The sequence below is a fragment of the Rattus norvegicus genome, chromosome 8 (assembly GCF_036323735.1).
Source record: "Rattus norvegicus strain BN/NHsdMcwi chromosome 8, GRCr8, whole genome shotgun sequence".
In the NCBI taxonomy this organism is placed as follows: Eukaryota; Metazoa; Chordata; class Mammalia; order Rodentia; family Muridae; genus Rattus; species Rattus norvegicus.
In genome coordinates, this window is record NC_086026.1 from 72610082 (window position 1) to 72623014 (window position 12933).

Genomic DNA, 12933 nt, shown 5'->3' on the forward strand with positions numbered 1-12933 from the left:
CAAAATGCAAGCAAGGGCTTGGTTTAGCACCAGAAAACAGAAGCAAAAACAAACGTCTGAAACAGTTCTCTAGGCCCAGTCTTTACTGCCAGCTTCAGGCATCCATCAGGGCTATGGGGTACAGAGCTTTGGGGTGTTTTTCTCCAGCCAGGCTCTGCCCTTGCTAGCCTTACTGCTGATGGAGGGCCTTCACCCCCCCCACACGCTGTTCCTCACCAATCACTGTTCGTCTGTCTTATCACATCCAAAATCTGGGGGCGGCTGTTGTGAATGAGGGCTCCTGGGAAGATGCTGTCTACAGAGAAGTGCAGGACTGTGGAAAGACTGGAATGTTGCAGGCCCATTGGCTAATGGCCGTGTCTTGGGCTAGTTCTAGCCACCCCCATCCCCCACCACAGCAGCCATTCTCTGCCCACCTCTATATGAATTGACATCTCGCAGCTGATAACTAGAAAGCTTCTAGAATCTATTAGCTTAACAGACCACTAGTTTCTCACAGTCCTAAAGCAAAGAACATCAGGAAACAACACCCTGGGCCTTTAGAAGCTTCCTCTGTCTCTTGGAACTGCCTCTCTGATGTGCCATTGACGCAAGTTAAACATGCCTTGATTTATGACTTTCTTTGTTCTGTCCAACTAGAAAACTTCATGAAATTGTGTCCACACAGGCATATAGAATTTGAGATAACCTAAATCTGTGTTCCTGGGTCATAGTCACTCAAAATGGCTCTAGAGTCAGCTCTAGCTTCTTGCTGTTAAGATGCAGCTATGACTTTTGTGTTGGCGCTGTCCTCCTGGGGGGCAGGGGTGAGATTTGCCTTCTGTATTGTCAGTAGTGCTTGAGTTGAGTGGGATCTAACCCTGCAATCTGCTCATCTCCTGTGAGCTGGCTCAATGTGAGCATTTCCAAAGCTGCCTCCTTTGAAGGAAAGAGTTGACGATGCCTCTGTTTCTCACTGTGGCCTGACCCCACACGGGTACAGCTGCCACCTCAGAGGCAGAGACTGAAACCCTGAGACACCATGTACTGCAGCCAAGGTTCTTTGCTTAGGCTGCTGTGGTTGAGTGGAATTTGATTCTGGGTCTGCTGTGTTGGCAAAGAGAAATCATTTCTTCACGTGTGGGTGACAAGTGACACTCCACAAACATCTCTCAAAGGCTCCATCAGAGCTAAAGTCTGGGCTTGTTTTCATGACTGCTTTAAAGCTCTGTACAGCTGAGCCACAAAGATCCCTGAGCCCCCAGTAGGGCACTGGGATGGCACTGGGTACTGTAGGTCATGAGGGAATTGGATTCGAATTGTGTATAAATTACTTAGCTATGACGCAGGAAATGTCCACGTCACAAGCTAGACATAGATGATGGTCAAAAGAACAAGAGCCGCTCTCGGCTGCTGAGAACAGAGCCAGCGTCAGGAAGGATACATATTCAAGTTATAGCTTGGGCAAATGAAGGAAACTGCATTCACATGACAGCAGAGTGCCAGAGCACATGGACTTGTTTTGGTAAAGGTAATGCTAAACTTCAGGAAAGGGCTGGGGGCACAGCTCAGAGGTAGAACATGTATCCATGGAAAGCCTGAAATGCCATCCCTGGTACAACAAAAAACAAAACAAAACAAACAAACAAAAAACAAATAACCCCCCCCCCCAAAAAAAAAGTTGAAGAAAAAAAAAAAACAAAACCACAGAAAACCTGTGTCAAAACAATGGAGCCCATAGAAACCCTTCCGAGGTGGTGTTACTTTGATGACAATGACCTTGTGTGACTCTCCGAGTATGTTCTTCACCTATCTGGAGACATTTTCTAAGCCATGGTCCTTGCTTTCATCATTTAACACATCGTTCAGAGCACTTCAATAAGCAGTGCGGGTGGCAAAGAGGAACCTCGCAGGACTGGATGACACACCAATTAACCAAGCATGTCGAGCCAGCCTGCTCCGCGCCTCAGACTCAGGAGACAGGGGGGAAGCTGCAAACAAAGGCAGAAAGAGCGGGGGACAGTGTGAAAAGAGCAAGTGTGTGCTGGAGACGGACTTGCAGTCTGACTCCTGCGGAGAAGTCTATCGGGAGACTACTCACTGCCAACCTCAGTAAGGTTTCTGAGAGCCCTCCCCATAGAGCTCCTAAGCAGAGCCCTGTGGGTTGTGCCTTTCCAAAGGAAGTTTTTGTGTGTTTTGCTGACTTCATTTTAACATTTTTAAATGGTTTATTTATTCGAGACAGATTTATACTATGTACTCTGGCTAGTCTGGAGCTCCATTATAGAGACGAGACCAGACCTGTCTGCTTCTGCCTCCTCGGTGTTGAGATTAAAGCTGTGTTCCACTACGCTTAGTCCTTAACACCCGGCCTGCCCGACACCTAGTGTATGCGTGCATGAGTGTGCGTGCACGGAAATGCAGGTGGAGTGTGGGAGGGAGCACATGTGGCTACCTTGAGTATATCGGAGGTCAGAGGGCAATTTTGTGATCCCTGCACCTTTAAGTAGGTTCCAGGGCTTAATCTCAGGCCCTCCGGCTAGCAGAGCAAGACTTTTACCCCAGGCCATCCCAGCAGACCATTGTTTGGTCTTAGAGATGAGGTCGTGCTGTGTATCTCAGGCTGGCCTCAAACTCAAAATCACCCTGCCTCCATCCACCTCTGCAATACTGGGATTATAGATGGGTTTCACCACAGCAGGCCCCTGTTCCTTTAAAACTCTCATGCCTCATGCTGGGCACACAGGGTTAGAGGACAGAGTGCACTGGTGTTTTCTCCTCTGAAAGACCATCTTTGGAACATGTGGCTGTTTATCTCCCATTTATAGACTTATGCTGTGACTCAAAAGACATAATATGAAGAACAATTAACTAGTGAAAAATCACGTGAGCAGACTCTCCTCAGCCACTCTCTGTAAGACTAGGTAAGGACTACATTGTTTATGAAATTAAGAAGATGCCTCAATGTGGCTTTGGCACCCCAACCCTAAAGATTACGAAAAATCCTTCAGACTCAGTGAAAACAAAGCCTGTGTTTTGGCAGGTCAAGCCAATTTCATCCTCAAGTTTAGTCCTGAAAAGCAGCACCAGGGGGTCACTGAGCCCAGAAGCCTTATGAAAGTGGCCAACAAGTCTGGTGGGGTGGGAGGAGCCTTCCAGCTGCCTGAGCTCAGGGTCCTCAGTCTTGCTGGTCTCACATCTGTCTTCTGGTACTCTCAGCATTTCCATACTGATCCTTGGTGCATCTTAAAGGAAAACCTCATGCCCTCATGACTTTTCTTCCCCACTACACAGTGAGCGCACACTGACTCCCAAAAGGGGTGCCACAAACACTTTAGAGATCTGTGTGGAAAGCCATAAGCACACAGCAGAGAAAGGGGCTGAACCCCACACCACAAGCACTACCTCAGCTTAGGCTGAGTGGTCTCATTTCAATCTTTGTGCTACTTTGCTGAGTCAGATATTTCATACAGCTGACAACATCTGGAGGAGACCCGCTTTATCCCAGGAGCAGAGGGCTGCTGGCCTGTGAGGAGATGGGGGCAGATAAAGATAGTCTGATATTAAAGGTTCTTTGCTTAAGGCACAAATGTGGCTGTCTGCAATTCTTTTTATCCACACACTTTAGTGGCATGTAGCATCATCTTTATGAAAGAGTTCAGTGAGAGGTCTTGCCAGGACTCCCCATGGGGGACCATGACAGCACATTAGCAGGGAAGGGGCTACCAAGGATGAACTGTGGAAAGGAGGGTTTAAAGAATGGGAGGTGGGGTACTGGGGACCCCGGCAGACACAGAAAACTCCCTGCTTGGTTTCCTATTCTGGTGCCCATTTTTTTCTTCACCACAGATCCTCTTTGGCAATGAACACTGAGACTACTCGGTGTTTTAAGTCAGCTTAAAACACTGAGGAAGGTGTGCCCCATGCCAGGAGCCTTGTGAGCCTTACCCTACTGCACCGCCATCTGATTCCTCCTTAAGGGTTTACAGTAGTCTACTTCAGAGTGGGTGGAATGGCTGCAGAAGGAATCACCATTTAGTCCCTCCTCCTCCTGGTGGCAGGCTCACTTGGAGACCAGTTCCACTCAAATGTCAACCCTCTGTGAGCCCCCTGCTCCCATGTGTCCTTCATCTAGCCCTTCACTGAGGCCTATCACTTCAGGGTTCTAGTGTCTTCCTCTCCCAGAGGCAGGATCTTCCTAGTTGTGCAGTCAGTGCTCTGCAGAGCCTATCCATGGCATTTAAACCAGGAAAACTGATGAATGAATGAATGAGTGAATGAATGAATGAAGGCTCCTTTCTTTGGAGTGCATGCCGAGAGTTGTTTTAACAATGAGAGCAGAGGCAAAGCTCCTTCAAAGTACTGACTGTGGCTCAGGGTGTAATTTGTCCCTGAGACTTTAAGATGCCACAACAACACACACTTCTGGCTACTGTGTGCGTGTGTGTGCATGAAGTGGTATGTGTGCATGTTCATGTATGTGTAGAGGCGGAAGTCAGCCTTGGGTAACATCCTTTAAGAGAGTTTTAACAAAGGATTTTCCACCCAGAGCTTGAGTCTCATGATGGGCAGCTCGGTGGCCAGTGCACCCCAGGGTTACTTGACTCTGCTTCCTCAGCACTGGGATTACCAGCGTGCGTTGCCAGCTACAACTCTGTGTGCGTGCTGGGGACTAAACACAGGTCCATGTGCCTATGTGCTTTACTGACTGAGCTATCTCCCCAGCCCTGACATTTATTTTTTAAATGTAGCTCAGACTAGCCTTGACTTCATGATCCTCCTGTCTCTGTCTTAAAGGCTAGGATTGCAGGTGTGTCTGTAGTGGTTTTGGACAGTACTTATCACACTTATACCAACTTTATCTTGGTAAAAATAAAGAACCTCAGCCTTTGAGTTCTTTTTTTGACCTAAGTTCCTAGGCCCTTTGGATAGTATTTTCCTTACACTGACCCTAAGAACAAAGGAGCTTGGGGTTTTCCTGCAATCTTCACTCATGAAACACCACAATGTCTCATCTACAGACTCAAAACCCCCATCTCCCTTTATCATGAATTTCTTTAAATAAACTTGGTATAAAATGTGAGCCAGGGGCTGGACTCTGTTCTCTAGTGACTTTTCCTCCACTACTTTAAGTTGGTCACATGTCACTTGCTTGCCTGATGGGCCAGAACCCTGCAAGGTCAGTGACAGCCACCCCACATTCTCAGATGGCCCTCAGTTAAGCGTCCTGTCCCTCTTGACCACCATAAACAGACATCACCTCACAGCCTGCCTCACAGCTCACATCTTCTCACTCTCTTATGAACAGAAAGCATGGAGGAGCCTAGCCCTTCCACGCCCACATCCAGCTACAGGCTTCTCCTGCTCTGTACTGCATCCTGTGCTTCTCGACACCCACTCATCCTACATGCAAACTCGACTTTTCTCATACATTTCTCTATGCCCGATTCTCCTCAGGATTGCAAATGCAGAGTCATCAGTGTCCCAGGGACTATGGACTAGTTTGCCTCCAGGACACATGAATGTACTGGCAAGCTCCCTCCCTAAGATTATCAGCTCTTCATTAGGCTTCACACTGCTGGTGCCTAGAAAGTTATAATAGATATGTGTTTTGATATATTACATTTATTGGGCTTCTACCAATCTTTCTACCTACTTCAACTGGTCCTCTTGTTTCCACGCCTTGCTTTACAGACATGCTCCATAGAGCACTGTGATCCGCTAAAAACTGATCAAGTCAGATCACTTGCTTCCAGGGTAATGTCTGAAGCCTTGAGCCTGGCCATTGTGGCCTCACCCCTGGCTATCTCTCTGATTTAATTTTTTCCAGCCTTTTCCTTGATAGCTCCACTCCAATCAGATACAGTATGGAGAAGGAGGACCAGTCAGTCGGTACAACTCACTGCTGTCTTGAGACTTGCCGGTCATGCTTCCTTAATAGCACCTTTCTTTTTAAAGGATAGCATCATGCAGCCCAGGCTGGCTTCCCACTCACTATGCATCTGGAGATGATCCTGGACTTCTGATCCTCCTGTCTCCTTCTCTCTGCATGCTGGGATCACAGTTGTCTGCCATACTGGCAAGTAAACCAGGCCTTCATGCATGCTGTGCAATTATTGTATTATCAGAGCTGCGTGCCCCACCCTCTTAACAATGCTTCCATGCTTCCAGGGGGTGAGGGTGCATCTCTGTCTCAGGCACACAGCTCTCCTGCAGCTGCTGGCAGTACAGGAATAATGGCAGCAGAGCTGTAGAATGTCGGTCTGTGGCAGGGCTCAGACCTCACTATTGCATAGAGAAGAAACATCAGGTGCTGAACCCAATGGGGACTGTAGACTGCCCAGGTCACCTAGGAACAAGTGCCAATGCTAGCACTACAACCTGGGTCTTCTGTTCCCAGCATTGGGTTCTGCACCAGGGGACCCCTCAACTGTTCTGCACTGTACCGATCATTTATACACATAACCAATGGGAATGACTTAAAACACCAAAGGGGAATTCCATACTAGCAAAGCTGCAGTCCCACGGGTCAGAGTTAGTTCATCCTGAAACAGGCTAATGATAGAACGTGCCCTTTGGATCCTGCCGAATGCTGGGTCCTCAGCTCCACCCTCACACTGCGGTCTCTCAGCTGCTGTGCACACAGTACCGCTCCTCTTAGATTACCTTTCAGGGAAAGGCAGAAGAATATGGCTTAATAAACATTGAGCATTTGATTTTGGCACCATTCCTGCTGTGCAGGTGAGCCTGATCTGAAGATATTTCCTTCCAAATACAATGGCATTCATGCGTTACAAAGATCATAGAAAATGTATTTGACTAAACAAAAGTGATAGGATTGTGATGGAAACTTGATCTGTGGTGTTATTTAAACATGTTCCTATATTTTTTTTTTAAAAAAGGTTTCTTTGATAGGAACTCATGGAATTGAGAAGCTGCTCTTCAAGCCTCAGTGAGCGTTCAGGTTGTCTAGAAGTGCAATTCCTGTGAGCAAGGTGTCTTTCTAATGCAAGCTGTATGTCTATTTCTTAGCATGGAGTTCTAATGGGACTGCAACTGGCTCACTCAGGAAAAAAAATCCATTCTAAATACAGCAATAAAGAATAAAGATATACGAGCATACTACATACACATGCCACCACCTTACCCACATGCACACATCATTTGTTAGAATGAAGTAGGTTTTTCTTTCTTTAAAAAAGAGACATATAGTACATATACAACATCTATATCCATATGACTGACTATAGCCAATCTTATAAAACAATCCCCTATGGACATCACACATGCACAGGCCATCAGCCTGTTCTGTTATGGAATCCTCTTTCAGAGAACAGGGCTCCAGACCACACAGAAGGTCCACCCAGTGAACAGTTTCTACGGGCACATTTTCAGGGGCTTGGTTTGAACTGGCCTTGAGAGGGGCTGGCAAATCTGTGTTCTAACAAGCACTTCAGGTATGTCTTACACAGATGATGTATGAGAAACAGTGTTCTAGAATAATGCAGACTCAGTCCAAAAGCCACATGGGATATCAACATGGAGTCTGCAGTCAGAGGATGTCCAGTGCATGGACACTGGAGGTCTACACTGCTCTTTCAGAGGCTCTGGTCTTCCCAATGGGGTATGTTAGTAAGGGCGGATCCACAATCACAACAGCAACATACCTCCATGAAAGAGATCCCTAAGCTCCACACGTCGGAATGGATCCCATACTGCTCTCCTGAAATCCTTTCGGGCTGTAAGAGAGGAGGAGGGAGCTTGTGAGCTGCTGAAAGTTACCCCAGGTGTGCGCACTGAATGTGAGCTCAGCTAACAGGGGAGTCACCAACATTCGCATGGCATTCACACAGCAAAAGAAAATTTACACACACACACACACACACACACACGAAATAACAGAGTCCTGCACACAGTCCCTATGAAGACTACTGCTGCCAATGTTGTAAATGAAGGCTCCAGGTAGTAAGTTAATGCAGGCAGAAACTAAGATAGCAAATGAGCTAAGACTTGATACTACACCCATCTCCCTTCAATCCAATGATTTTAATTGGGGATAGATAAATTATGTAAAATTATATACAACTTAATTAAATTTAGGCAGAAGGGTCTTGAAAACTATGGCTAAGTTTTATTTTTAGCTTTTCTGTGGAAATTTGACTTTACAGGAGGGTAAAGTGTTTGGGCTGATCAAGAATCAGTCATACTTCACTTCCCTAGAGTCACCACCTGTTGCTATGTCATCCCATACAGCTGTGTTTCTTGTCACAGGAATCAAAGTGTCACATATGACTCTGGACCCTCCCTTTGGGTCATGTAGCAGGTGCCTGGTCCAGGTGCACACCTGCTCACCAGAACTAGTTGTAGACTGGGTCCCTCCTATAAGTCCTTCAGGCTACTTACAGAAATGTTTGTGATGTACAGAAGCACAACTGACTGGACAAAATGGAAGTCCCACAATAGAGCAACAGTGGCTCAAGGCTCCAGCGCTAATTAGGGCAGGGCTGAGATCCTGACCCACACCTCATTAGACAATCCTAGTCAGTTTGACAGGAGGGAGAGGTAGTCATGTGGAACTGCCAGCCAGTTATGGGAATAAAAGCACGACTGCCACTGTTGCCGCCAACAAGAACAACAAAACACACACACACACACACACACACACACACACACACACACACACACACACACACTTGTGCATACACATGTACATGTCTGTAATCATCCCCACAGGAAGGCCTTCATATACCCTGTGCCACTACTAGTACACAACAGAATGTGTCCATTACACACGATTCTAAGCATGAACTTTTCATTCATTATATTCATATACTAATGACCCAGTAGGTACCAGTGCTTGCATCCAAGCCTGATGAGTGGAGCTTAGATCCCAGAACCCACATGGTTCTGTGGCATGTTCACATGTGCTGTGGCATGGGTGCATATTTGTGTGACTGCTCTTTCTCCTGGATGGCAGTTCTCAGGCTGTGCTATTCCTCTAGAATACAGAGAAAACAAACATACCAACACAAGTGGAACTCTCAGACAAATGTCTGGCTGGGCTGGATGAAGAGACTACAAACATTTGCCTCAACTGCCCACTATGCTACCAAAATAAGTGCAAACTGAGGACTGAAAACAAAAGTCAGAAAGCTGAATTAAAAGAGGGAAACTGAAGAGTGAAAACACTTGAGATGTCAGTGGCAATGGAAGGAGATCTCCTTAACAAGTTCGGTGGCCTCTAGAAGGAAAGAGTATTCTTGGTGCACACAGCAAAACAAGATCACTGGTGGAGGACAAGCAAACATATGCAGCAAGCCCTGGGGCCCACTCTCCAACACACAAGGTAGACGCAGGCTTTGTGATGGACACAGGCATGAGAGGAGCCTCAGAACCTTCTGAGTGTTTGGAGTCAGGACATGACGGCCTGAGGCTGCTTTCCCCAAAGCTGGGCTTACATGTGCAGCGGCGGTGCCGCCTGGCCTTTCCCCCTCAACTACAATGTAGAGGAAAACAGTTACCGCCAGGTACTGTACAGCTGACAGAAGAGCTGAGGTCAAGAGGCTGGCTGGGGTTGCCTCCTCACCTGACAGCTGTCTACGGTATAGGAAGCTTTGAGAAGGAAAACACAGCTCTTGTCTAAGGCATCCGTGTGTGCCTAAGTGAAGAGCACACAGAACCAAGTTAAAAAAAAAAAACAAAAAAAAACCCTGGACTGAACATACCTAAAAAGCTGAATCCACAATCTTCAAGGCAGCATCTTCAAACTGGCACACTCCACTCCCTCCAGCTACTGCCTGTGACTGGGCTTTTAGCCAGGACCCATATTTAGTTAATGAATTCCAGGACTGCCTATTTACAACACAACATTCCTGGGTGTAACAGTCAGGAGCAGGAAGACAGCAAGGCACGTCTTTTATCTCTTCTGAAAAGGGAGTTGCTATTCCATAGGGCTACCCAGAAAATTACCAAAGCAGGTGAACATGAATCAGGCTAGCATGCTCTCCACATGTGACTGCAGGGATCAGAGTTCCCATTTAGGTGGGCAAGGCCAGATCCCCATATAGTACAACGGTCAAGCAGGGTCAGGTGGCCATACTGCAGACTGAACTTCCTGCTCACTAATCCTGCCTCTGCTGTGTCCAATATGCTCCAGGTATGTTGGGGCCTTTAAAAAAATGAAATTTTATTCTCTGTGTATGTGCGTACACACCTGAGTTTATGAGTTTATGTGTAGAAGATGGGTTGGAACTGGAGTTACAGGTGGTTGTGAGCTGATGTGAGAAATGCAAACCAAACCTAGAGGCTCTGCAGGAGCAGCAGGTACTTATAAGGACCGAGCTATCTCCCTGGAGTGTCTGGGGACTGTACACATCCACTGTTCTCTTTAAAGTGTGTGATCCTAAGTCTGTGAGCATCTGCTGTACGCTCCACAGTTCCCTCTGGAGCCTCTTCATGCTGCCTTGTCTGGCTGGTTTTCTTTGACTGCCTGGAAGGCTTGTTGCTCTTCCCTTTAAAATTTGGAGGCATTTTCTGTGACCTAAGGTGGACATGCTACTTCAGACCATGCTCTCTGCACAGTGCCTGGTCAGCTCACGTAGAGCAAGGCAAAGCTGCACACGCCAGCCCTGTTCATGGCCGATTCCGTTCCTCCGCCCTCTTGCTTCTCTGCTCAGTTTGGAGGTTCCTTCTGGTTCCAAGATGGGGAGCAAGCAGCCTCACGGTGAGTGTGCCCTCTGTCAGGAGAGCTGGTTGGGCTTTCAGCACGGAAGGGGAGGGGAGCCTGACACCACCTTCAGCTCTTGCATGTGCTCTCTTCAGCCTCACGATTTCACTTTAAACCTGTTTTAGCTCCCTATTCCCTCTTGAGTGTGTTAGTGCTTTCTGGATGGTTTGAAGACATAGTTTGGTTACATAAAGCCAAAGAGCCCAGCCCATCTTCTAAGAGGCCAGTAGCACAGACAGCAGGTAGGGTCGATGCCACACTAGAGTAATGTGGGGCTGACCCTATGCTCTGGCACAGGGGGCCTTTGGGAAGAACTTGGCCAAGCCTACTAAATTAAGCTCTGCTCTGCCTCTCAAACACTTGTTTTTTTCTTGGCATCTTAGGCTTTCTGCAGCTTCAACTACAACGTTGATGACTAGAATTCATTCACCCAAGAAACAAAGCAATTTCAGCTTTGCCAACCTGAGCTAACATTTCATAATTTTAATCCTCACACTTTCAATTAACATAAGGACGCATCACACTCATCCATAAACAAAAAGGAAAAGTAATTTCCTTAATGTACACTTGGGAAAGACAACTGTAATCTGGATTTGTAGCTCAGATGTGATGCAATTTAATTATCAGAGCAATTTAAAGCTACCGAGAACATGATGGGCAGTTGAGAAGTTGCTTCATGGATAGCTTTTTCCTTTGCGAGTCACTGTTTTCAAATTCTTCCAGAGCTGACACTCAGCAGGGCTTTGTTACCTATAGGACTCACTGGTCTGTCTCATCCACCCTGGGAGAGCCACAGAGGAGACTACATTTTAAAAAGCACACACAATAACTTTCGTAGCTGATCCACTTTATCTACACTTAGAGACAAAAATATTAATTTCCTTAAAAAACAATAAAACGTAAACCATTTTGAAAGAAAGTGAAATGCTTTGTCTTGTTCTGAGAATAACAAGCTGTAGACCCAGGTCCTGCCTATGTCAAAGATCTTTTAATAATAATAACAACATATGCACAAAAAATACTGAGAATAAGACCCATAGTTCTGGACTGGCAAGATGGTTCTGCAGGTAAATACTAGCCTCCAAGCCTGACCCTTGAGATAAATTCTCAGGACCCACATGGAGATATTTATATCTGCATGGTCCCCTCCAATAAACAAATACAGCTGGATTGGGGATTTAGCTCAGTGGTAGAGCGCTTGCCTAGGAAGCACAAGGCCCTGGGTTCGGTCCCCAGCTCCGGAAAAAAAAAACAAAAACAAAAACCAAAAAAACCCCAAATACATATATGGTACATTAAAAAAAATTCCATGGTTATATGCAGGTCAACAGAGACCCCTTAGTCTAAGATGAATTACTTACATAAATCTAGAGCTATCATGGTAAAAACCAATAAATCAAGACTAGCTGTGGGGGGTGTGTGTGTGTGTGTGTGTGTGTGTGTGTGTGTGTGTGTACATCTTTGTTCCCAGCACTCAGGAGGCTGAGGCAAGTGGATCTCTAAGTTTAGGCCAGCCTGGACTACAAAGTGAGTTTCAGGACAGTCAGGGCCACACAGAGAAACCCTGTCTCAAACAAAACAAAAAGAAGCAAAACAACAAATTAAAACACCAACATAAAACAAAACCAGACTTTACAGGGAAAGGAAGCAAGGGTAGGGGGTGGGTTCAAAATAAAAACCAAGACTAAAATACCCTCCCTTTCCCCCTCTATTTCCACCAACTCTTGAAAGGGACTGAGAAAACCAACAAACTAAAGATTTTCCACCAACTCTTGAAAGGGACTGAGAAAACCAACAAACTAAAGATTTTTATAGCCATAAATAATATCTCTTGTTTAAAAAGGTAAGAAAAAGAAATGAAACAGAAATCTTAGGATATCTGCAAGAACTTAGGAAAACAACCACAGAGCTATACATTGTGGAAAAATCCTAGCGGAGAGCCTTAACATGGAGAGAGCCACAGACAGCGTCTGGTCACATCAGTAATTCCACTTGGCGACAAGGCACGTTCATATCCCTAAACAAACAACCGATATTACTGACTGATGTCTTGGTCTACATTAGGGTTAATTAAATAAATAGAGTGGAAAAGTAGCCAATATGCTACCAGGTGCAATTTTTCTGTAGGATTAAACTTCACAACCCCATGATTTCACACTTGAACTGACGGTAAGTCACACAGTGGGATGAGTCAGCAGCTCGAGCACAAAGTCTGGCTTGTTCTCCAG

General features: G+C 46.1%; 1 protein-coding gene across 10 annotated transcripts in view; it reads right to left on the bottom strand.

Annotated features, from left to right (window-relative positions):
• Map2k5 (mitogen activated protein kinase kinase 5) overlaps nt 1-12933 on the bottom strand; it is a 227780-nt gene that overhangs the window by 89466 nt on the left and 125381 nt on the right. For all 10 annotated transcript variants that reach the window (XM_017595501.3, XM_006243229.5, NM_017246.2 and 7 more), the window contains one exon: nt 7647-7718. In XM_017595501.3, the coding sequence (XP_017450990.1) occupies nt 7647-7718 (72 nt within the window). The remainder of the gene's footprint in view (nt 1-7646; nt 7719-12933) is intronic.